Source organism: Cyrtonyx montezumae, unplaced genomic scaffold (genome assembly GCF_038088225.1).
Source record: "Cyrtonyx montezumae isolate F1298 unplaced genomic scaffold, pur_monq_1.0 scaffold_16, whole genome shotgun sequence".
In the NCBI taxonomy this organism is placed as follows: Eukaryota; Metazoa; Chordata; class Aves; order Galliformes; family Odontophoridae; genus Cyrtonyx; species Cyrtonyx montezumae.
Window position 1 is genome coordinate 5,284,867 of NW_027071892.1, and position 21,662 is coordinate 5,306,528.

The following is a 21,662-nucleotide window of genomic DNA, read 5'->3' on the forward strand; positions in this document are numbered from 1 at the left end:
GAGCTCAGGACCCCCACGGCACCAGCGCTGCGGTCACCTGGAGTGACCCCTCCCTCCACACACACCTTCCCCCCCTGCCCCCCCAACCCCGCTTAAAAATGAAACTTTCAAAAAGAACAAAAACAAAAAAGGAGAAATCAAAAATCCCAACTGCCCCCACCCCCCCGCAGCATCCCAAGGGAAACCCAGCCAGCTTTGGTTCTGCAGGGTTTCCTGCGGGCAGGGGGGGGTAGGGAGGGGAGGGGTGAGAGTTTGGTGGCACCGAGGGGGCTCTGACCCCCCCCAGCCCTAAGCCCCTTCCCGAAGCCACTCGGCTGCACCCCGCTTCCAGTTCTGTCCCCCCATCGCCGCCCCCCCCTCCCCCAGCCCCTTCTCCCCGCTCGCTGGGAACTGAGCACGGAACAGCGCCCGCTTCCAGCGTTACAGTATTGGAAAAAGGTCATAAAAGAGACCCAAATCGCGACGTATTTTTTAAAAATTTCAGCATATTCTCTGACGTTCCCCCCCCCCCCCTCGCCCCTCTCCCCGTCCCGGCTGCCGGCCGGGGGGGTGTCAGGGCAGCTCCCCTTCCCCCAAAGGGTCTTCTTTGCTCTGGTCCATGGAGTCACTGTCGTTGCCCTCCGTGTCGGAGGCGGTGTCGGAGGCGGAGGGCTCGGGGCAGGCACGTGCGGGCGTCACGATGACAGCACGCCTCTGCTCCTCTTCCTGCAGCTGCTTCTCCTGTGTGCCCTCGATGTGCTGGATCGCCTGCCAGGGGCATACAAAACTGTCAGGTGATGAACCCCCCACTCCCATCCCGACCCCCCTCCCCCCAAAAGGCTTTGGGAGCCTCCCCCCTCCCCCCACGCGGCACTCTCTACCTGAACGATGGTGTCCAGGTTTTGCCGGGATGTGGAGACTGTGTTGATGACCGAGGATGGGCCCATGGTGACCACGGTGACATGATGGGAGGGAGGTGGTGCTGGTACGATCACAGTGGGGTGGTGGGTGGGCGCTGGGGGACCGTGTGCTGGCAGGAGCTGGGGACAGAGCAAACCCCTCCATCAGCCTCCGGGGACACCCAGCACGGGGCAATGGCTCCGTCCCCAAACTCCTCACCCAGAGCCATGAGCTGCAGGGGAGCAGCCCCTAAAGGTCCCCACTCCCCAACGCCACCGCATTGTTCCCACACTGCTGGGGAGGCCGTGCCACTCTGTGCCCAATTCAAACATGAAATAACAGGCTTGGAACAAGAAGACAACCAGGAGAGAGGCAGCCCCAGGGCTACGGAGCCCCTGCACCTGGGCAAGGCAGTGATGGGGAGAGCACTGAGACCATAAAGCTTCTTCAGCAACCCAGCTGCTGCCCACCTGCCCTGCACGGGCACAAGCTACGCTGCATCCAGCTTTGCTATGGCAGAGCAAGAAGCACAAGGCTGAGCTCAGAGAACTCCCCGTGTGCTGAAGCTTTGGACTCTGAAGAGGCTGAAGCCCAACCCCAGCAGCCCCTGTGCACTAACCCCGCATCGGCCCGACCCGCTCAGCTGGGAACGCACCGCACCCCTCGGAGCTCCTCATTAAAACAGCGGATGCAAAGAACCGCCCTAGCAGGAGGCTAAGGAAAGTTCACCTAAAAATAGGCTGCACTTCCCCGGGAGGGATCCTGCAGGGAACATCCCTGCAGAAGCCAGACTGCAGAGGAAGCCAGGCTTTGTCACTGCCTGGCTGTGTCACTGCTGGATCCTCCAGCTCGAGGGACAGCTCCAAACCAGGCTGGCAGAGCAGAGCAGAGGGAAGCGTGGGCAGCATGCCGGCACCATGCTTTCTGCCTTCTGCCCCAGGCACAGGGAGAGCAGCCTGGAGCTGAGTGTGCAGGGCAGCCGTGTACTGACCCCTTCCCTACTTCCTAAGGGCAAGAGTTTTGCTGGGACATCATTGTGCATACAGCACAGCCTCCCATAGGTGCCAAGAGCATCACTGACCTGCCCCAACCTCCATACATCACTGCCTTGCTCAACCTAAAGGAAAACTGCAGGGGCAGGAGGGACAGTGGGCTGCACTTGCACTCACCTGGGTTCGGATTTGCTGCTCCCGCTCCAGCTTCTCCTGGTGCAGCAACCTCACCTGCTCCTGCTGCTGCTGGAGCTGCACCTGCTGAGCAATCACCTTCAGCTTCTCAGGGTACATGTGGGCCTCCAGTGAGCGAACCTGGTGCAGAGAGAGACACAGTGTGCTGCAGGGAGAGCAGCCCATGCCCTGCACGCACCCCGACCCAAGCTGGGCTGTCCCATCTGCAGGGCCACGGCGTGGGCAAAGCGGGGACAGGGAGCAGGACTGAGCATGGGGACACCCTTTATGCAGAGGGTGGTGAGATGCTGGCACTGCTGCCCAGGGCTGTGAGTACCCCACCCCTGGAGATGCCCAAGGCTGTGGATGGGCCCTGGGCAGCCTGAGCTGTGGGGGGTGTGGGGAGCAGCCAGCCCACTCCAGGGGTTGGAACCAGATGGGCTGTGAGGTCCCTTCCAACCATCATATGGCTCTGTGGTTCCACCATCCCCGCAGCACAGCCCGCTAGAGGGCGAGCCCTCCCCACACACGGCCGCTGCGATGCTGGCCCCACGGCCCCACCTGCTCCTCCAGCATCATGCGGACTGAGCGCTCCTTGTCCAGCTGCTGCCGGAGCTCGATCATTTCTCGCCTCAGGTCCTCGGCCTTCTCATCCTCCCAGATGTCCGGAGAGCCGATGCCCTCATCTTTGTCCTCTGCTCGTCGCCGCTTTGGGGAGGAACCGCTGAACTCCTGTCAAGGGGATGCGGTATCAGAAAACGGGGGCTCCCCTCAATCTGGACCAGGGATGGGTATAGCTACCCTCATGGCCATCCCCACTACCACCCCTACGGCTGAGAGCTCCTGGGGAGGGGGAAAGCCCCGCAGCCATCCCAACATGAGGGTCACAAAGAGAACTGGCTCCTGGGGATATGGGCAGCATATGGGGCCAATGCCTCCATCCACTCTCCTGACCTGCCCAGAGGGTGTGAAACATCTCCACCCTGCAGTCATTAGGATGGAGGTCTCACCCAGACCCCAAGAAGAAGCAGTGATGTTCTGAGCCCACCCGAAGCTGTGGCCATCCCTTCCCCAGCCACACGGCACCGTCCCCTCCCAGCGCCCGGGGCACCACCTGGATGAACCGCTTGAGCTGGGTGTTCTGCTGTAGTAGCCGGGTCTTCTCCTGCTCCAGGGAGAAGATGTACTCAGCCGTCTGCTGGAGGATGGCAGCCTGCGGAGAGCCGTGGGCACGGTGAGGCAGCACACCCCAGCTCTGAGCCAGGACCCAGCCCCGCTCCCACCCACCATCTCTACATCTGTTCAGCACACGCAGCACGGCCTCCAGCCCTTCCTCCCCGCTCACCTTGCTCAGCTTCTCCCCGTCCGTGTGCGGGATGAGGGTTTTCAGCGACTGGAAGCCGGCGTTGATGCTCTGCATCCGCCTTCTCTCGTTGCTGTTGGCGATCTCCCTCCGTATCCGCCGCTCCTGGTCCCGCTGGGTCTCCGGAGTCAATGGGATGTTGGCCAGGCTGCGAGAGGGGCTCAGCGTTAGGGTTGGGGGGACCGCCTCACAAAACCTATCCCTGGGCGGGATGGACGCGAGCTGGGGAGAACTCTACACCCATAGGGCGGCTCTGGAGTGCCAGGAGGAAGGGGACAGGTGGACACCCCACCAACAAAGCCGGCATCGCCGCGGTGCCTTGCTGTGCCCACGTGCTGGCTGGGACGGCCAGTTGCGTTCCCGTGGGGCCACCGGCGTGTGTGGCCCTGAGAAGGCGGCTCTCTCCGCCCCACTGATGGCTTCCAGCTGACAGCTCCCGGCAGAGAAGCCCCCGTCCCGCCCAAAGCCACAGCTCCCGCCTGCTTCCTGCGCGCCCTCGCCCCACAGCTGGGCCGGGAAACGCCCCAGGGTTGGGGGTCCGGGTCTGCGCCCCACTCGGCTCCTGTGGGGGCCCTGAGTCAGCATGGAGAGCTGAAATCCCAGCACAACGGGTGCGCAGAACGAAGGGGATCTGCAGCGGGAGGGGCAGCACGCGGCCCCACGTCTCGCCCGACCCCACGCACAGGACGGCGATGTGACGGCACCAAGCCCTGGCTGCTGGGTGACAGCAGGGCACGCGGTGACGCACGCCGCAGCCTGTCCCCATGGCACAGCCACGGCCTCACAACACTGCAGACAAAACAGCAGGGGCACGCGGCCGCAACGGGGCAGATAAGAGGTGCAGGACAGTGCTGGCCCCACACGGTGCATTAAGATGTATCCAGGTGCCAAGTGGTGCCAAAGGCCAGCAGCACCCGCCATGGGGTCCCAGGGACACTGATTCTCCCCCCCCGGACACAAGGATGGTTGTGGGGCCGCTGTCAAGGACACTGCCAAGCTGCAGCCCCACATGGGGAAGCAGCCAGCCCGCCAGGGCCAGGCAGCATGGAAGCGACTTCTGAAATGGAAGAAGAAAAGGAAGAGCCCTCTTCTTCGGTGGTGGACCTCTCGTAACCTTCCCCAGCTGCTCTTCCTGGGAAGAGACTGAAAAAGTGACAGCTAAATATGGAAAAGGGGAAAAGAAAGGCCTCAGTTCAGAAGCTGCTGCCTGGGACCAGGGGCTCGCTCCACACGGTGCCCGGCCACTGCCCACGGCGCACAGCCCTAGCGTGTCTGCAGCTCCATCCCTGCACTGCAGTGCACCTGGACACAAGGTGCAAGTAGAACCGATCCCTCCCTCCCCAGCTGTGTGGTGGCACCTGGTGCAGCCCAGCTGGACGTCATGTTCACCTGGACCTTGGGGCAAACAGAACTGCAGGGGATCAGAGCCACCATCCTGCTCACGGGGACGCACAGAGCTGTGTGTGCTGGTGGGCAGGGTGCTCGCAGCAGGGAGAGCATCCCGGAGCACCCCGAGCTCTCAGCAGGGTGTCCCCAAGCTCCCTGAGCTCTCAGATATGGCACCCCCGGGGCTCCCCAAGCTTGCAGACGATGCAGGGTGACACTGAGCTCACAGGCAGGGAGTACCTGGGCTCCCCAGATTGCAGGAAGGTCGGCGTGTTCCCAACCTCACAGGTAGGCCATCACCAAGCCCCCTGAGCTCACAGGGATCCCCAGGGCTCCCTAAGCTCGCAGGCAGGGCAAGGTGCCCTTAAGGTCACTGGCAGCGTGCACCCAGGTGCCCAAGTTCACGGGCTGGGCAGGTATGGCATCCCCAGGGCTCCCCAAGCACGCAGGTAAGGCAGGGTGACACCAGGCTGCTCCTGAGCTCCCTGTGCTTGCAGGCGGGCCACACCCGGGCTCCCCACGCCTGCAGCGAGGGCAGGGTGACACTGAGCTCAGCGGGGTGTCCCCGAGCACCCCAACCTCACGTGCAGACTGTCCCCACACACAGAGCTTCCCTGGGGCCCGCCAAGCTTGCACGCAGAGTGCCGATCTCGGGCCGTCCCCGAACCCCCACACACAGACATACAGGGGCGCCCCAAATCTTGCAGCCGGGGGTGTCCCCGAGCTTGCAGAGCTCACACGCGGGATCGTGGGGCTCCCCGTGCCGGCAGGAAGGGCACGGCGCTCACGGGCCCGGCGTCCCCGAGCACGCGGCCGCGGCGCCCCGGGGCCGCCCGCGCACACACGCAGGGCGGGCCGTCCCCGGGCCCCACGCGGGGCGCTCGGAGCCGCGGATCCCCCGGGGCCGCGTTCGGAGCTCGACACGCGGGGCCGGGCCCCGCGGGAGGGGCGGGGCCGCCCACCACGCCGCGAGGAGCCCGGGCGCGGCCCCGTAGGCCTCCGCGGAGCCGCGCGGGGACCCGGCGGCCCCACCCGCGGCCGAGGGCGGAGCGCCGACGGGCATTCCCTGCCGGGCCGCGGCCCGCACCCCCCCCCCACACCCCCACCCGCGTTCGCTTTGTGCCGCGGCGCGGCCCGGGGCCTAAAGCGGACGCCGCACTACATGTCCCGGCAGCCCCGGGGCCGGCCCGCCTCCTCCGGGAGGGCTGCAGAGTCACGGCCAGGCCCGGCAGTAAACACACCCCCCCCCGCCGCACGGCCCCCGCCGGAGCCCCCCCCCCCGACCCCGGAGAACCGCTCCGGGCCCCCCCGTCCCCACCTCCCGCGCCCCCGGCGCCGTGAGCCCACCCCCCCCTCCGCTCCCGGGTGCGGGGCGGTGCGGGGCCGCAGGGCCGCATGGCCGCTGTCGGGGCCCGGCCCCATGTGCGCGGCGGCGCCCCCGGGAGCGGCACCCACGTGCGGGGAGAGAAGGGGGGAAAAGCGAAAGGGGGAAAGGGAGGAGTGGGGGGGGGGGGAGAGGAAAGGGTGCGGAGTGTGTGTGGAGGGGGGGGATAAATAATAAAAGAGAATTGAGAATATTTTTTTTAAAGAAAGATTAAAAATAAATAAATAAATAACGAATGCACAAAACCGGCGGGATTTGGGGGAGGGGGGCTGGGGGGGGGAGAGGGAGGTAGAGGAGGAGAAGGAGGGGGGGAAAAAAAAAAATCCAAAAGAAAGAAGGTGGAAATGAATAAAGCGCTGCGGAATAACGCTCGCCCCCACCTGCACAGCCCGCCGATGACCTCCTTCTCGGATTTCCTGAAGTGCTGCAGGGAGGGCATCTTCTGGGCGGGCACCACGAAGTACTCCATGCCGGGCGGGGGGCAGCGGGAGGGCTGCGGGCGCCGCTGGGCGCGGGGCCGGGCGCGGAGAGACTGCGCCGGGGCTGGAGCGGGCGTGTGTGTGTGTGTGTGTGTGTGTGTGCGTGTGTCTCAAGGCGGGAAACAGCTGGTGCGAGCACAGCAGCGCTCCCTCCCCCGGCGGCGCCGCCTCCGCCAGCCACCGGCCCATGTAAACAAAGGACGGCGCGGGATTCGGCGGGGAACGGGGCGAAGCGGGGGGAGCGCGGGGATGGGGGGAGATGAGGCGCTGCGTTTCGCGGACGGAGCGTTCCCCGCGACGCCCCGCGTGTCCGAGTTGCGGGAGGTGGTCCGGCGCCGTCCCGTCCCGTCCTATCCCTGTCCTATCCCGTCTCATCCCATTCCAAGCCGTTCCATCCCCGTCCAATCCCACGCTATCCCTTCCCACCCCCATACTGTCCCCGTCCTGTGCCACCCGCTCTGATCCTATTCCATCTCATCCCATCCCATCACATCCCATCCTGTCCTAACTTATCCCATCTCACCCCATCTGATCCTGCCTTGTCCCCTTCCCAACCTGTGCCCCCCTCTCTGTCCCTATTCCGTCCCATCCTGTGCCATCCTTTCTGATCCTAACCCATCCCTTCCCACCCCCATCCTGTCCCATCCCATCCTCGTACCACCCCTCCAACCTTGTCTTCATCCTGTCCTGTCCCCATCCCATGCTACCCCATCCAACTCGTCCCATCCATCCTATCCAACACTGTCCTATTCCATCCTATCCTACCCCTGCCCTATCCTATCTCATTCCATTCCATTCTGTTCTATCCCCATCCCATGTCATCCCATCTGATCCTATTCCATCCACTTTGTTCTGTCCTGCTCTCTCTCATCCTATTCCACTCTATCCCAGTCCCACCCTGTCCTGTCACCATCCCACTCCATCTGCCCCTGCCCCATCCCAACCCATGTCATCCCTTCTATCCTATTCTACCTATTCCCATTGCGTCCCATCCCTATTCCTCCCCATATAACCCTGTCCTCATTCTGTCCTGTTTCTATCCCATTCTGTGCTACCCCATTTCATTTTGTTCCATTCGGTCTCATCCTATTCTGTCTCACCCCATTCCATTCTGTTCTAGCCCTATTCTATCCTATCGTCCTCCATCCCATCCTACCCTCATCCTATTCTGTACCATCCCCTTTGATCATATTCCATCCTGTCCTGCTCTGACCCTATCCCATCCTGTGCCACCCTATCTACCCCCACCCCATTCCATCCTATCCCTGTCCCATTCCATCCCCTCAACCTGTGCCACCCCCTCTGAATCTATTTCACTCCATTCTGTCCTTTCTCATCTCATTCTGTTCTATCCTTGTCCCATCCTGTACTGTCCTATTCCACCCTGAGCTATCCCATCTGATCCTATTCCACCCCTTCCCATTCCCATCCTGTCCTGTCCCATCCCTATTTCATCCTGTTCCATGCTATCCTACCCTATCCTACCCTATCCTACCCTATCCTACCCTATCCTACCCTATCCCCATTCCACCCCATCTGATCCAAGCCCTGTCCTGTCCCCACCCCACTATGCCATCCCATCTGCTGCCACTCCATCCCTTCCTCTCCCCATCCCTTCCTCTCCCCATCCATCTGACTCTTTCCTCATGCTGTCCTGTCCCCATCCCACCCTGTGCCACTTCATCTCACTCCATTCCATCCCATCCTGTATCATCCCATTCCATTCTATCCCTGTCCCCATCCCAACCTGTGCCATCCCATCTGATCCTATCCCATCCTGCCCCATGCCATCCTATCCCCGCTCTGCCCTATCCCCACCCCATTCCATGCCACCGTATCCAACCCTGTCCCATCCCATCCTGTCCTACACCCATCCACAACCACGCTGTCTGACCCTATTCTGCCCCATCCCAATCTGTCCCGTCCTGCCTTACCCCCATTCAATCCCTGTCCCCACCCCGTCCCTGTCCCATCCCACCCCATCCCCATCCCCATTGGGGCCGCAGGGTTCACAGCGCTTATGGGGCTCACCTATGGGGTTGGGCTCTCGGCCCGGACCCCCCCGGCCGCGCCCCCCACCCCGCGCAGCCCGGGCGAGGTGTGACCCCACGGTGGGCGGCGTGGGGACAGGCGGGTGACATCTGCCAGCGTGTCCGGGGGAGCACGGCCCTTTCACGGACGTCCCTGGAGGCCGACGGCTCCGCAGCGGTGCTGAGCTTCACCGCCCACGCGTGACCACCCCACGCGTGACACGGGGCGGCGCGCCCCACCCGCGGGCAGCCCACATCCTGCCCCCGGAAGGAGCCCCGGGGCCACCCCCCGCCCTCCTCCCTTCCCCCGCGGGGGGTGACGTCATAGGGAGGCCCTGCCAGGCGTGACGTCACGGACCGGCGCTGCCGTCACGCGGGACATTCGCACCCCCCCCCCCCCCCCCAAAAAAAATGAAATTTAAGTTAATGGGAAGCGGAGGAGCAGGGGTTTCTCCCACCCCACGCGTGACAGCACACAGTGACCTCCGCGCGCGTCCCAACCCCGTGCGGAGTGCGGGAGAGATCCGCGTGCGTGGGGTGCGGGGGATCCGTCTCCCTTCCCCCCGTGGGGTTTTCTTTTTTTCCCCCCCCTTTCCTCCCCCCCACGCGGGGCGGGCCCAGGCATGCGCTCAGCTCCCACCCGCGAATGGCTGCCGGGGCGGCGGCGCGGCGGGGCCGGTCCTAGCGGGGAGCGCGGCGGGGCGGCCATAAATCACGGCGGGCAGAGCCCCCGCCCCGCCCCGGGGCTGCCGGGGGGGGCCCCGCCGCCACCGTCACCGCCGCCGGTCCCGGTCCCCGCGCAGATGTGGCGGAGCCGCCCGGTGTCCCATCGGCGGGGGGGTCCGCTCCGCCGCACCCCACGCTGAGCCGCCCGCAGGTAGAGATGGGAGTGGGGATGGGTCCCCCGATGGGTGACAGCTCCGCCTCGGGGGGGGGGGGGAAGGATGCGTGGGGAGGGTTGGTGTCCCCCCGCCTTTCTCGCCTTTGTGTCACCCACCCGTGACCGCGTCCTTGCAGTGTTGGCACGGGGAGAGACGGGGGTGGGGGGGGTGATGCTTTTTTATTATTTTATCAAGGGGGATCAATGATGCCACCGGGTCGCTGGGACACACACGCCCCCCCCCCCGGCCTCCTCCGCTGCCGGAACCGGCATTGGGTGTGGGGGGGAGGGGGGAGGTGAGGGTCCCGGCGACCCACGGGGGATGTTTTACGGGGGGGCCCCCGCCCCACCGCTGTTCCTCTGCATTCCTCAGCGTCTGCGCCGCGCTGGAGCCCGGCCAGGGTGGGGGGCCCCCGGGGCGGCGGCGGCAGTGGGGGGGGTTACGTCGGGGGAGGGGGTCGTGTGTATGTGTGTATATAAAATCGACGAGGGGGGTGGAGAACGGGGGGGTGGAGGGGGGGGGGGGGAACCGGACCGTGCCACGTGTGCTGGGTGCGCTGTGCCCCCAGCCCGGCCCCACGGCCGCAGGAAAAGGGATGGGGGCATCGAGGGTGGGGTGGGGTGAGGAGGAGCCCGGGGGGGCCCCCCCCGCAGCAGCCCCTGCGCGGCCCCCGGCGGGGAAGGGGCCCCGGAGGGGGGGAGGAAGCCGGGGATGGGGCCAGCGCGCTCGGGTCACGGCGGGGCTGGAGCCGCCGCCGCCCTGGGAAAGGGCTCCAGAGGGCGGGCGGGCGGGCGGGCGGGCGGGCGGGGGGGCACTGTCACACCCCTATAGCGCAGTCGGCCCCCCCCTTGTCGTCGTCGTCCCCCACCGGGGGCCCGCAGTTCCCGCACTGCCCTTTGCCCGCAGCGGAGGTGTGGGGGGGGGGTGGGAGACAGCAGCTCCGTGCCAGCACCCCGCGGCCTTGAGCCCACGCCAGCCCCGAGGGGGGGGAGGATGGGGGTGGGGGCATTGGGGGCTTTACGGTTATGCTCCCCCTCCTCCGCCCTCCACGCACACCGCCTCTTTGCAGCACCCCCCCGCCCGGCGCCATGCATTCGCTGGACGAGCCGCTGGACCTCAAGCTGAGCATCTCCAAACTGCGGAACGCCCGAGAAAAACGGGAACGCGGCCCCCCCGGCCCACGACCCCGTGTCTCCCTGTCCGCCGCCGCCCCCCCGCCGGTCGGGGAGAGCCGGGGCTCCGCGCGGGGGGGGCGGCGGGCAGGGCCGGGCCCCGGGCTGTTGGCACACTCCAAAGCGCTGGAGAAGCGATTCCCGGCCCTCCCCGTCATGGACCTCAGCCTCTCGCCCCCTCCCGGCGTGGAGTCCCCGGGGGGGGGCAGCGCGTCGCTGTCCCCCGAGCGGCACGGTGACCCCCCCGTGCCCGCTATCCCCCACGTGAGTACAGCCGCGTGTCCCCTCCCCCTCGATGCCGCCCCCGTGTCCTGGAGAGGGGCCACAGATTGGCCCTCACCCCCCGTCCCGTCCCTCTGTAGGATTTCCAGTCCCTGCGCTACATCGATGGCATCCCGGGCTCCTTCCAGTTCTTCCTGCCGCTGGGCGCGGGGGGGGCCTTGCACCTGCCCTCCTTCCTGCCCCCCCCTAAGGACAAACGCCTTTCCCCGGAGCTGCCCCTCCCCAAACAGCTCGTCTGCCGCTGGTCCAAGGTCAGGCGGGGGCATGGGGCAGGGAGGGGGGGGGGAGGGGCAGCACAAAGGGACACATCCAACCCTGCTGCGAGCGGGATGTGTACACAACCCAGGGGACCCCGGGGGGCACCTCCAGCCCTCCCTCACCCCCTGCGTCCCATTCCCCCCCCCCTCCCTCCCTCCCTCCCCCTGCAGTGCAACCAGTTCTTCGACCTCCTGCAAGACCTTGTGGACCACGTCAATGATTTCCACGTCAAACCCGAGAAGGACGCGGGGTACTGCTGCCACTGGGAGGGCTGCGCCCGCCACGGCCGCGGCTTCAACGCCAGGTGGGTATGGGGGGGTGGGGGGCAGCAACCGGTGCGGGGGGTGTAGGGCTGCGGGGATGGAGGATGGCGTTGGGTGTCCCTACGGGTGCTGAGGGGTGGATGTGGGTGCTGTTCCCGGCCCTCCCCTCCTTGATGGCTGTGGCTCAGGTACAAGATGCTGATCCACATCCGGACGCACACCAACGAGAAGCCGCACCGCTGCCCCACCTGCAACAAGAGCTTCTCCCGCCTGGAGAACCTGAAGATCCACAACCGCTCGCACACCGGTGAGTGCATGGAGGGATGGGGGGGGGGGGGGGGGCAGGGAGCTGTGCTCGGTGAGGGGGGGCTCAGATGCAGCGCTGTGCCATCCTGCAGGTGAGAAGCCCTACATCTGCCCCTATGAAGGCTGCAACAAGCGCTACTCCAACTCCAGCGACCGCTTCAAGCACACCCGCACACACTACGTGGAGAAGCCCTACTACTGCAAGATGCCGGGCTGCCACAAGCGCTACACGGACCCCAGCTCGCTCCGCAAGCACATCAAGGCCCACGGGCACTTCGTGTCCCACGAGCACCACGAGATGCTGAAGGCCCACGCTCCCCCCAAGGGCTCTGCGGACGCACCCTACGCCAACGGGGCACAGCTCCTCCTGCCCAACCCCGCCGCCCTCTTCGCGCCCCACGCTCTGCCCGCTCTGCCCCTCCCGCTGGCGCCGGCCCCGCTCGATCTGAGCGCCCTGGGCTGTGGGGCTGGGGGCTCGCTGCCCGCCCTGCCCGGCCCCGCGCTGCCCCTCAATGGCGGTTGCCCCCTGAACTTGGCCAAGGGCCCGCTGCTGCCGTCGCCCTTCGCAGCCGGTGGCCTGGGGCTGCCCGTCATGTCGCTGCTGGCCGGCGGGGCGAAGGCTGAGGCCGATGAGGCCGAGGGGAGGAAAGGGGGGGGCAAGGAGGGGCGCAAAGTGGGTGGTCAACGGACGGAGCCGGGCCGCCTACGGGCCCCCCCCGAGAGCCTGGCGCTGCTGCCAGGGGCTGTGCTCGACCTCTCAATGGGGGTAGGGGCAGCAGGCAGCCCCCCCGAGGCGCTGCCGCCCGGCTGGGTGGTCATCCCGCCCGGCTCCCTGCTGCTCAAGCCTGCCGTGGTGAATTGAGGGCATGTGTGTGGGGGGGGGGGGGGCGTGTCAAGTCCTTGGTGTCGCCCCCGGCATCGCCCCAGCCCCGGGCTTGTGGCCACGTTAACCTTCACGAAAGAAGAACGGACTCTTCTGAGAATAGCAATAATCCCTCAGCAACCCCACGCTGCTGCCCCGGCCCTGGGGAGGGGGGGGGGGGGGGGGGGGGTGCACCTTGGGGGGAGGGGCCCTGCCCCATGCTGGGCAGCGGAGACGCCGCTATTTATTTATCGCCCACACCCCTGCGCTGACGGGGCCCCGCTTGGGCTCTTCGCTCTCGCTGACTTGGCGTCTCCCTGCCCCAGGCCTCGGCCTCGCCGCTGCCGGGACCCCCAGCTCCCCGGCCACCCCCCGTGACAAGGCACACGGCTGTTGTGCCGCTCGCCGTGCCGGCTCCGCACCGGGGCAGAGCCACCGCGTTTAGCTACGTTCATACCTAACCATGTACCGCAAGCGCACGCAGGCAGCGCGGGCAGGGCTGCAGGCAGGTGCACGTCGGCACTGTGCGGCTCAGTGCTGCTCAGCTCTGTGCTGTGGTTCCAGATGAGCCCCCGGAGCTGTGGGGAAGCACTGGCGCAGGTTGGGCTCTGTGCTGCCAGACCCCATCCTGGCAACAGGGAGAGTCTGGGCACAGCTGGGTACATAGGGCCCCTGCTCGGCTCCACCAGCTGCACCGAGAGGCAGGAGCCCCAGACATGGGGGACCCCGCAGAGCTGCCCTAGGGGGGCACAGGTGCCTCCCTCACCCCAGTGCACACAGAGGGTCCGTGTACCTCGCGCTGCCCACAGCTTTCCCAAACCCAGGGTCTTCCTGACCCTGACCCAGCTGCACGGGCTCGGGAAGGGCCCCCGGCAGCACGCCCCACGGGGAGCAGGTCTCCCCATGTCACTGTCCTTGGGCTGCCCGGCACTGCCTCAGCATGGCATTTGGCCATCGACCAGGCCTCCCCGGCCAGTGTACGTTTTCTTGCTCATTTGTTGGTTTGTTGTTGCACATTCCAGGTCATCAGTATTTTAACGGTCTCTAAGTGCCTTTCTATTGTAGTTTCTGGGTTGTTTTTATTTTCCTCCTGTTGGGCTCCATCGCTGTTAGCATAGAGTTTTAAGGACTACAGAAGCAAGAGATAAGCTAACGATTATAACACTATATTCCTCCATGGGAGAGGAAGTTTATTAAGAAAACAATAAAGTGAAGTTGAAGTAAGTTCCTGTTTCAGTCTGCAGCCGCACTACCCGCCTGCGCTCAGGGCCCAAGGGCAGCAAGGAGCCCGAGGTGGGGACAAAGCACTGAGCTCCTGCCAGGGGACAGAGGGTGACACAGCTGACATCTCCTTGGAGCTCAGGGCACAGCTGGTCCTGCCTGGCCTCCCTGTGGGGGTGCAGCAGGGGACAGCCACGGTGTGTCCCCACAAGGCACCTTGCTGCTGTGCCCGACCCAGTGCCCATCTGCCACACAGCTCCCTGCTATCACATGGTACAGAGCCAGAGGCACGCGTGCAGTCAGGCTACGAGCATGCAACCCCCCCAACTAAAATAGCTCCTGCAGCCTTCCCGGGCGTGATTTGAGCCCTGGCTGCCCTGAGGCCAAGCTGGAGACACCCTTCCTTCCCCGTGCAGTGCCACCTCCATCGTCTGCAGGGCAGAACTCAGCCTGTGTCAGCCCTCTGCAGCCGGGTTAGGTTTCTGCGCTGCGCACCGACAGCCAGGGCACAGCACCAGGGCAGCAGCAGGGCTGGGGTCATCCCTTCTCCCTCCCAGGGAGCAGAGCAGCCAGGCCAGGTGGTGGAGGACACGGTGTTTATTGGCCACCTATAACTTAAGGGAGAGGGAAGCGGGGACGCGAGTGACAGGAGTCACGTCTCAGCTTTCCAGCCTTTCTCCTTCTCATCCTTGGCCTGGATGCGCAGCTCCTCGTCCAGCCGCTCCTTGGCTCTCACCACCTGTGGGATGAGGGGATGGGGTGATGGAGAGGGCAGGGCTGCACCCACACCACCCTGCCCACTGGCACCGGGCTCCGAGTCCTTCCTGCCTCAGCAGGACTCTGGAAGGGGTACATTAGTTGTCTGTTAGTGCTGCAGGTCCCTCAGCTATGTGATGTTAAACACTCCCCCCAAGTGCTGACTGGCCCCCAGCACGATGAAGGGTGGGGATAAAACCCATCCCCAACCCTTTTCTGGCACAGCTGCGCTCAGCTGGTGCCTCCCTAAGCAGCCAGGAAGAGGCAGCAAAGCTCTCACTTCGTGGCCCAATGATGGGTTCAGCCCCAAGCAGGAGGTGGTACTGCCCCAGAATGTCCGTTTCTGGAAGGTTCCTGCCAAATCAAAGGCAGCTAGACTGGCTGAGGGCAGAGTCGGGGGACTTTGCAGCTCTCCTCCCTTCACTCACCTTGGACTGCAGGTAGAAGGAGCCTCCCACTGACTTGTCGTTCACCTTGAATAAATGGTCGTAGTTCTGCCAAAGAAAAACCTCCATCAGGAGCTGCCCCTTGCAACCCCACCCCGCCCCCCCAATCCAGCAGCCTCTGGCTCCCAGCGGTGTGGCTGCTTCATGCTGCAGTGACCGGCACCTTTGGAGGAGCACACGTCTCTCTCCAGCAGCTCTGCTGGGCAATACGTGCTGCAGCTGGAGCAGGGAGACCTCTCCCACAATGAAGCCACACTCAGGAGAGCAACTACATACCTCCAGCAGCCCCCACCACCCCGTGCCAGTTCTTCCCAGCCGCGTTGCTCTGAAGGAGCCTCTACCTTCTGGATCTCCTCTGGGTTGAGGTTGGAGACGTTGAGGATCTGCTGAGCTTCCTGGAGGCTGATGCCAATGATCCTGGAGGCGGCGGCGGACTGGGGCCTCTCTGAGCGGCCCCGTGCATCTGCTGCAGCTCGGCTCGCTGCCCGGGGACACCATCAGTCCTCTGCCCTCCACAGCCACGGGGCTTCCAGGCAGGTCTGAGCCACGAAGCCCCACACCAGCTGCCCAGCCCCCACCGTGAGACCACCCAGCTCCCCTCCCTGCAGAAGGCAACAGCCCGTGGCTGTGTGAAGGCACTGTGGGACATCCCCTCCCCATGCACTGCCCGAGGGAGACCGGTTGGAGGGGGTGCCCTGGGCCGGGCTCGGTTCCTACCTGCGAACTCCTGGCGCAGCGCTCGCATGAAGGCCCGTCCGACCACCTGGGCCCCCACCAGGATGATCTGCGCCAGGTACTTGGCCTGCGGGGACAGCCGGCGGTCACGGCCCGGCCCCACCAGAGCCCCATGGACACCCCTGGGGCCTGCCCGGTCCCGGTGCCCTCTCCTCCCCTTCCCAGGCCCCGTGCACGGTCCAGAACCGCCTCCACCTCCACCTCCCCGGGCTCACGTCGCTGCGCACCTGACCCCATCCCACGCCCGCCGTCCCCGGACCTTGAACCGCGCGTGTCCTCAGCTCCCACAGCCTCGTCACACCCCGCCCAGCCCTGCCACCCCCCTCCTCGGGCCGCGTGGACCCGTCTCGTCCCATCCCGTCCCCGTCACCCCGCGCTTCGCGGCCCCGCGCCGCACCGCTCACCATCGTCCCCTCCGCCGCTTCCGCTCCCTGCAAGGGCGCGGGGTCAAAGAGCGGAGGGCACGGGGCGGAGCGTCACCCTCCGCCGTGCAACAGCGCCCCCTGGCGGCCGCGCCAAGCGGGGAGGTCCGAGCCGGGAGCGCCGCGCATGCGCGCTAAAAGAGGCGGGAACGCGGCCGCCATTTCCCCCTCCCCCGCCCCGTCCCCTCACACAAGCACAGAGCCACGGGTGGGGCTGAGGGCTTTAATGGCGGCTTTGCCCCACGGCGCGGGCACGGCTTGACGTGACTGCTGTCCGGCGACGGTCCGCCTGCGGCCTAGTCCTGTGGAGGCCGGGGTCGGTGAGGCCCGGGCCCGGTCCTCGTGGCCGTCTCCCCACGTCCCCGCCACGCTTACCCACTCGGCCTCGTCCACGCCCTCGAAGGAGTCCTGTGGCAGCGGGTCGTGGCGGCTGCCCAGCCGGGCCACCATGGCGCTGAGGAGCTGTGGGATGAAGCAGGGCCGTGGGTCGGGGTGTCCCAAGGCTGCAGTGCCACCATCCCTGCACTCACCTCCTCCTTCTTCTGCTCGTCCGTCTTCTCCTCCAGATATGTGGCTGCGGGGACGAACTTCCTCACAGGTGCCTCTTTGGGGGCCTGGCTCACTGCGAGGGCAGCGTGTGATGCAGGGCAGCCCCACAGCCTCGAGGCCCCACGCTGCCCCACGCACCCACCTGGCAGCATGTCCGCAGGACGGAGCTCAGCACGGCCCTGCTGCCCATCTGCTCCCTGCAGCCATGCACTGCCGCTCAGGGCCGGCTCCCACCACACTCGGGTTGGAGGGAAGATGTCGTCTTGGAAATACTCTTTCTGCGGAGCGTGGGGCAGTGAGGAGAGCTCGTCACTGTGTGCCCCACGCGGCCAAGCCCGGTGAATACCTTGACACGAGGCACACGGAAAGCCACCGGCTCGAGGCCGCTCTGCCCCAGCCGCAGTGCCCGGGCAAACTCCACCTCCCGCACATCGCACGCTGTCTTGCGCAGGAAGACAAAGCCCTGGTGGAGCGAGTATATGAGCAGGGCTGGGAGCAGGGCAGGCAGCACGGCCCCAGCATGCACCCCCTCACCTTGTGGGGGTCGCTGGAGGTGAAGCTGTTGCACTCGAGGAAGTAGGGTGGCTCGGGGGTCACCTCGTAGAGGAAGACTCTGGTGTCACCCTGGGACAGTGGGATGGGGCTGGTGTGAGGGCACGAGAGCCCCATACCACGGTGCCCTGTGTGGGCAGCCCTATAGGAGCAGGCAGGCTTCATCTCACCTTGCCAGTGAGGAAGACAACACTGGTGTCCTCATCATAGAAGGGCAGGAGTGTGGAGGGGGCCACATCGAGTCCGAGAACGGAGAGGGGCCCATCGGGCAGGGCCTGTGCACGGTACAGAAGGATCCTCCTCTCGCTGCGGCTGTGGGGGTGGGCAGGCGGCATGGCAGAGCCCAGTGTGTTCCCAAAGTGGGCCCTGAGGAACACCTTGTCCCCTGGGGACCATGCCCAGCAATGACATTTGCCCACCCTCACCTGTCAAAGCCGGACACGAGGAGGAAGTCACCTCCACACACCCAGACCACGCGTGCTCCGCGGCTCCCCTCGGGGCCCAGACCCTCCTATGTGGGGAGAAGGATGGTCAGCAGCAGCACACCCTGCCTAGCAGCTCCCCGTGGTGGGATCTGTCTCCCCACCCTGTTCCCACCACCGTGGTCCCACCTGCTGGGGCTGGAGGCTGCAGCGAGGCTCATAGAGCCGCAGCCGGCCATCCTTGCTCGCCGTCGCCAGCTTCCTCCCATCGGGGCTCCAGGCCAGGCTGAAGATCTGGGAGATAGAGGGTGCCGCTGTTGCACATCTGTGCCCCAGTGCCAGCCTGGCCCAGGGGACTTGTTGGCCAGCCACACTGCCCCCTTGGTGGCCTGAAGTCGTTCTCCCTCAGGGCCATCTTGGCTCTGTAATTCAGGAGCCAGCTCCAAGCTGCCATCCAGCTGTGCTGCAGTGTGGCAGGCTGGTACGGCTGTGTGCTGCAGGCCCCCCGTACTCCCCGCCCCTACCTGGTCCGTGTGTCCCTGCAGGCACAGCACCTCCTGCGCAGCGCCCAGCTCCCAGATCCGCACCGTCATGTCGTAGGAGGAGGAGACGAGGAGGTCGGCTGCCACGGGGTGGAAGCGGATGGAGTAGATCTTCTCCGTGTGCCCTGGGGAGAAGAGCAGAGTGCCAGCACTGGGACAGGGACAGCACCGGTCCCACCTGCCCCCGCTGCCACTTCCTGAGCTGCATCCCTGCACCACGCTCACCTCTCAGCACGGCCTCAGGCTCCTGCAGAGTGTCCTGCAGCCCGTCCTCAGGCACCTGCCACAGCCGGATCTTGGCATCCTCCCCCGCTGCAGCACCGACACAGGCAGGGAGAGACACGTGAGCAGCAACACGGGGCACGGCGACCCGCGGCACGGCGCTGGTGCCAGCGCGTACCAACTGCAAGGCGCCGAGGGTCAAAGGGGTCCCACGAGAGGTCGGACACGGCCGCGCCGTTCTGGATGGTGGGCACAGCCACGTCGGGGAGACGGCCCGCTTTGGAGAGCTGACAGAGAGCAAAGCATCACCCAGGGCATGTGGAAGGTGCCCACATGCTGCCCGCAGTGGTGGCCCCAGGAGCCTCTCCTGACTGCAGTACCTCGAGGACAGCGATCTGGCCACCAGCAGAGAGCAGCGGCAGGGCGACACGCCGGTGGTTGGCACAGAAGCCGTCGCTCTCGCCCGGCGTGGTGAGGCTCAGCCCCCGCAGGTTGGTTATGTGGGTGTCACGGTGCAGCACTGTGCCCTGCGCGTGCCGGAAGCGGGAGCTGGGCCCTGTGCGGGTGGGCGCTGCTGAGTGCCACGCTCCTCCGGCCACATGTGCCACCAGCCCACCCTGGTGCCCACTCACCCAAAATACTCTGCAGCGACTTCTGGCTGGGGCTGCTGACGAAGCCACTGGAGGGGCCAGTACCGGTGGAGAGCGAGGCACCAGCGCTGCTCGGTGAGGCCAGCGAGCCAGAAGGTGAGGAGTAGCCACTGCCCTCCTGCAGGAGACGGCGGTGGGCAAGAGCTGCTCCTCCAGCCCCACCACCCCCAGCCCCTCGCAGCCCTGCGCTCACACTGAGCTCTGTATCCACGGGGCTGTCATCAGGCAGCTGGGCGCTGGGTGCAGCGGCGATGAGTGGGGAACGGAAGGTCTCTGTGGGTCTCCGTGCCGGGTGCAGGCTCACCCTCCCCACCTGCCAGGCAGCAGTGCTGTGGTGAGCAGGCATCGGCAGTGGAGAGCCTGGCACAGCGTGTCAGCTGCTGGCTGTGTCAGGGAGCTGCTTCACCCCCACAAAACCTCCTTTTTCTCCCCCTGGTTTTGTAATCATCCCCGCTGAAACCTGCTGCTTGTGGTGTCTGGCTTATGGGGGTGCTCCTGGTTTGCAGGAGGCCCCTCTCTGGCTCACAGCTTTGGGATCGTTAAGCAGTTCCAATACACGTTTATGGTGTCTCATTCTGTCTGCATTTTTAAGGAAGGTGATGTGAAGTGCCTTTCCTTGATTAGATTTTTACTCTTAGCAGCACCTAGATGGAAATTAGAGCTCAGCTGACTGCACAAGTGCGTTTTAAAGCAATTTCTTCCTGGAAAACCATTTTAAACTGGGTGGGAGCAGATGAGATCTCCTGAAGCTGTGTTTGCACTCAAAGCCAGCTGCTGCAGCCAAGGTGCGGGGCTGTGCGTCTCGTCCCCCAAACACTTCTCCCACCCCACAGTCAGGAGGGGGCACGCAGCCCTCGTGCTCTGCCACCCCAAAAGCTGCTTGGCTTCTGGCAAACGTGCAATCTGCATAAATCTCCACTTTCCATTAAAAGGATGTGATGAAAAAACCGTCCCTCCCCTTCCACGCATGTCCTGGCCCCGTCCCAAGGCAGTGTGGTGGCTGTGCCCAGCCCCAGGTGCTGCCACCCATGGGGACACCTCCTGGGTGCCGCTCACCTGCTGGCTGTCCCCTGCCCACCAGCCCCGGGCATCTGTGGCTGGCAGCATCCCGGCGCAGTCAGGGAACAGATCCTTGTGGAAGTCCTGGTTGGACTGCAGGAGAGGGGACAGCAAGACTGGCATCGTGTCCCACTGTGCTTGCCCGCACGACGTGGGACGCGAGCTGGTGCTCTGCCTGCAGTCCCCTGCTGTCACCGAGCACTGGTGGCCTCAGGCAGGAGAGCCCTGGGTGCCCTGGTGGTGCTGTGTGCTGGGGCCTGTAGGTGTCAGGTGCTGCCTGGTGCTGCCAGGATGAGCTGGGGGCTGCCAGGGTGGGTGGGTGGCTGTCTCCACATCCCGGGGACTGAGCTCTGCCTGTGGCAGTGTCCCCGTGGGGGCAGAGCCCTGGTCCCCCCAGCACGTGGCCGCCCTGCAGTGCTTACGCTCTGTTTCTTTTTTTAAACGTGGGTTTTTCCACAGTAGTGTCTATTTACAGAAAAGGGAATTTGCTTAAGCTGCCGCCCTGGTTTTCTGTCGTTCAGAAAATGCTTCAGGGGAATGATGCCAATGGAAGAAGAACCTGAGCGCACCGGGGACAGCGGGAGAACCTGGCTGGGACACCTCTGCCCTGCATGCTGCGGTCGGTCCCCAAACTGGTGACAGTGAGTGACGGGGAAAGCACGGGGGCACGAGGACATGGGGTCACAGGGACTGAGCTTGGAGCTGAGGCTCTGTCTGAGGGCCCCACACGCACTCACCTTGCGGGGCACGATGTAGCTGACAGGGACAAGGAAGGTGTCAGTGAGCTGCAGGACGCGGAGCACCTCGCAGGCCATGACGTCCAGGGCCAGGCGGGGCACGGTGGCCAGGCCCCGCGTGTGTCCCTCCGTCAGACACTGAGTGACTGGGGACAGCACGACAGCCTTGGGGCGGGGGCAAGAGTAGGGGCCGACGCATCACGGCTAGGATGTGTCCTGCTTACCTTGGGTGAGTGCAGGCTGCGCCAGGGATGCCTCCAAGCAGTACAGGAGGTTTTCTCCCTGGCAGAGATGTGGAGGAGTGCGGTGTAAGCAGGGTGCAGGATCACCCTGTGGTGTCCCACCGCTTCAGCTCCTCACCTTCCCCGCCAGCACCAGCAGCCCTGTGTCGGCATCATACAGCGGGATCACGGCCCTGCAAGGAAAGGAAGGTGCTGAGCACTGCAGTATGGGGCTCAGCAGCCCACCCTGGCACACGGCAGCACCCAATAAAGGCAGGGCTGTACCCTGCCCTCTTGGCTCATTCCCCCATGGGCACCTCAAGCCCAGTCCCATTTTCCTGGTGGTGCCAGCGAAGTGCCGGGCAGTGCCCAACCAAGCCCACGGCAGCAGGGAGTGCTGGGTGCCCTTGGTGTGGT

The 21,662-nt window shown here is 65.4% G+C and overlaps 3 protein-coding genes across 6 annotated transcripts in view; 1 reads left to right on the plus strand and 2 right to left on the minus strand.

The window, feature by feature from the left end:
* Positions 1 to 82: 82 nt before the first annotated feature.
* On the minus strand, positions 83 to 6,996 carry TFAP4 (transcription factor AP-4). Its single transcript, XM_065732488.1, has 7 exons — positions 6,559 to 6,996; positions 3,391 to 3,556; positions 3,160 to 3,258; positions 2,607 to 2,777; positions 2,049 to 2,186; positions 861 to 1,019; positions 83 to 747 (listed from the first exon to the last, which is right to left on the minus strand). The coding sequence occupies exons 1-7, from the start codon at positions 6,645 to 6,647 to the stop codon at positions 553 to 555; spliced, it is 1,017 nt and encodes a 338-aa protein (XP_065588560.1). The 5' UTR covers positions 6,648 to 6,996; the 3' UTR covers positions 83 to 552.
* A 2,339-nt stretch (positions 6,997 to 9,335) lies between these two features.
* On the plus strand, positions 9,336 to 13,355 carry GLIS2 (GLIS family zinc finger 2). Its single transcript, XM_065732430.1, has 6 exons — positions 9,336 to 9,564; positions 10,638 to 11,004; positions 11,103 to 11,273; positions 11,451 to 11,584; positions 11,732 to 11,850; positions 11,942 to 13,355. Exons 2-6 carry the CDS (start codon positions 10,657 to 10,659, stop codon positions 12,709 to 12,711), a joined length of 1,542 nt encoding a protein of 513 aa, XP_065588502.1. The 5' UTR covers positions 9,336 to 9,564; positions 10,638 to 10,656; the 3' UTR covers positions 12,712 to 13,355.
* Positions 13,356 to 14,511: 1,156 nt separating this feature from the next.
* Positions 14,512 to 21,662, minus strand: part of LOC136046094 (mitochondrial import inner membrane translocase subunit TIM16-like) — a 36,187-nt gene continuing 29,036 nt past the window's right edge. Inside the window, exons 10-31 of one of the 4 annotated variants that reach the window (XM_065732436.1) lie at positions 21,385 to 21,439; positions 21,249 to 21,306; positions 21,025 to 21,170; positions 20,285 to 20,380; positions 19,422 to 19,541; positions 19,211 to 19,346; positions 18,959 to 19,134; positions 18,757 to 18,865; positions 18,582 to 18,668; positions 18,339 to 18,481; positions 18,004 to 18,108; positions 17,818 to 17,903; positions 17,563 to 17,704; positions 17,375 to 17,464; positions 17,187 to 17,303; positions 16,983 to 17,118; positions 16,822 to 16,913; positions 16,667 to 16,753; positions 15,852 to 15,936; positions 15,476 to 15,615; positions 15,117 to 15,182; positions 14,512 to 14,671 (exon numbers count right to left, since the gene is read on the minus strand). In XM_065732436.1, coding sequence (XP_065588508.1) covers positions 14,585 to 14,671; positions 15,117 to 15,182; positions 15,476 to 15,615; positions 15,852 to 15,936; positions 16,667 to 16,753; positions 16,822 to 16,913; positions 16,983 to 17,118; positions 17,187 to 17,303; positions 17,375 to 17,464; positions 17,563 to 17,704; positions 17,818 to 17,903; positions 18,004 to 18,108; positions 18,339 to 18,481; positions 18,582 to 18,668; positions 18,757 to 18,865; positions 18,959 to 19,134; positions 19,211 to 19,346; positions 19,422 to 19,541; positions 20,285 to 20,380; positions 21,025 to 21,170; positions 21,249 to 21,306; positions 21,385 to 21,439 — 2,359 coding nt within the window. In that variant the 3' untranslated portion in view covers positions 14,512 to 14,584. Of the gene's footprint in view, positions 14,672 to 15,116; positions 15,183 to 15,475; positions 15,616 to 15,851; positions 15,937 to 16,273; positions 16,342 to 16,481; positions 16,594 to 16,666; positions 16,914 to 16,982; positions 17,119 to 17,186; positions 17,304 to 17,374; positions 17,465 to 17,562; positions 17,705 to 17,817; positions 17,904 to 18,003; positions 18,109 to 18,338; positions 18,482 to 18,581; positions 18,669 to 18,756; positions 18,866 to 18,958; positions 19,135 to 19,210; positions 19,347 to 19,421; positions 19,542 to 20,284; positions 20,381 to 21,024; positions 21,171 to 21,248; positions 21,307 to 21,384; positions 21,440 to 21,662 lie in introns of those variants that run through there. The other 3 variants (XM_065732433.1, XM_065732434.1, XM_065732435.1) reach the window with 3 other exon arrangements.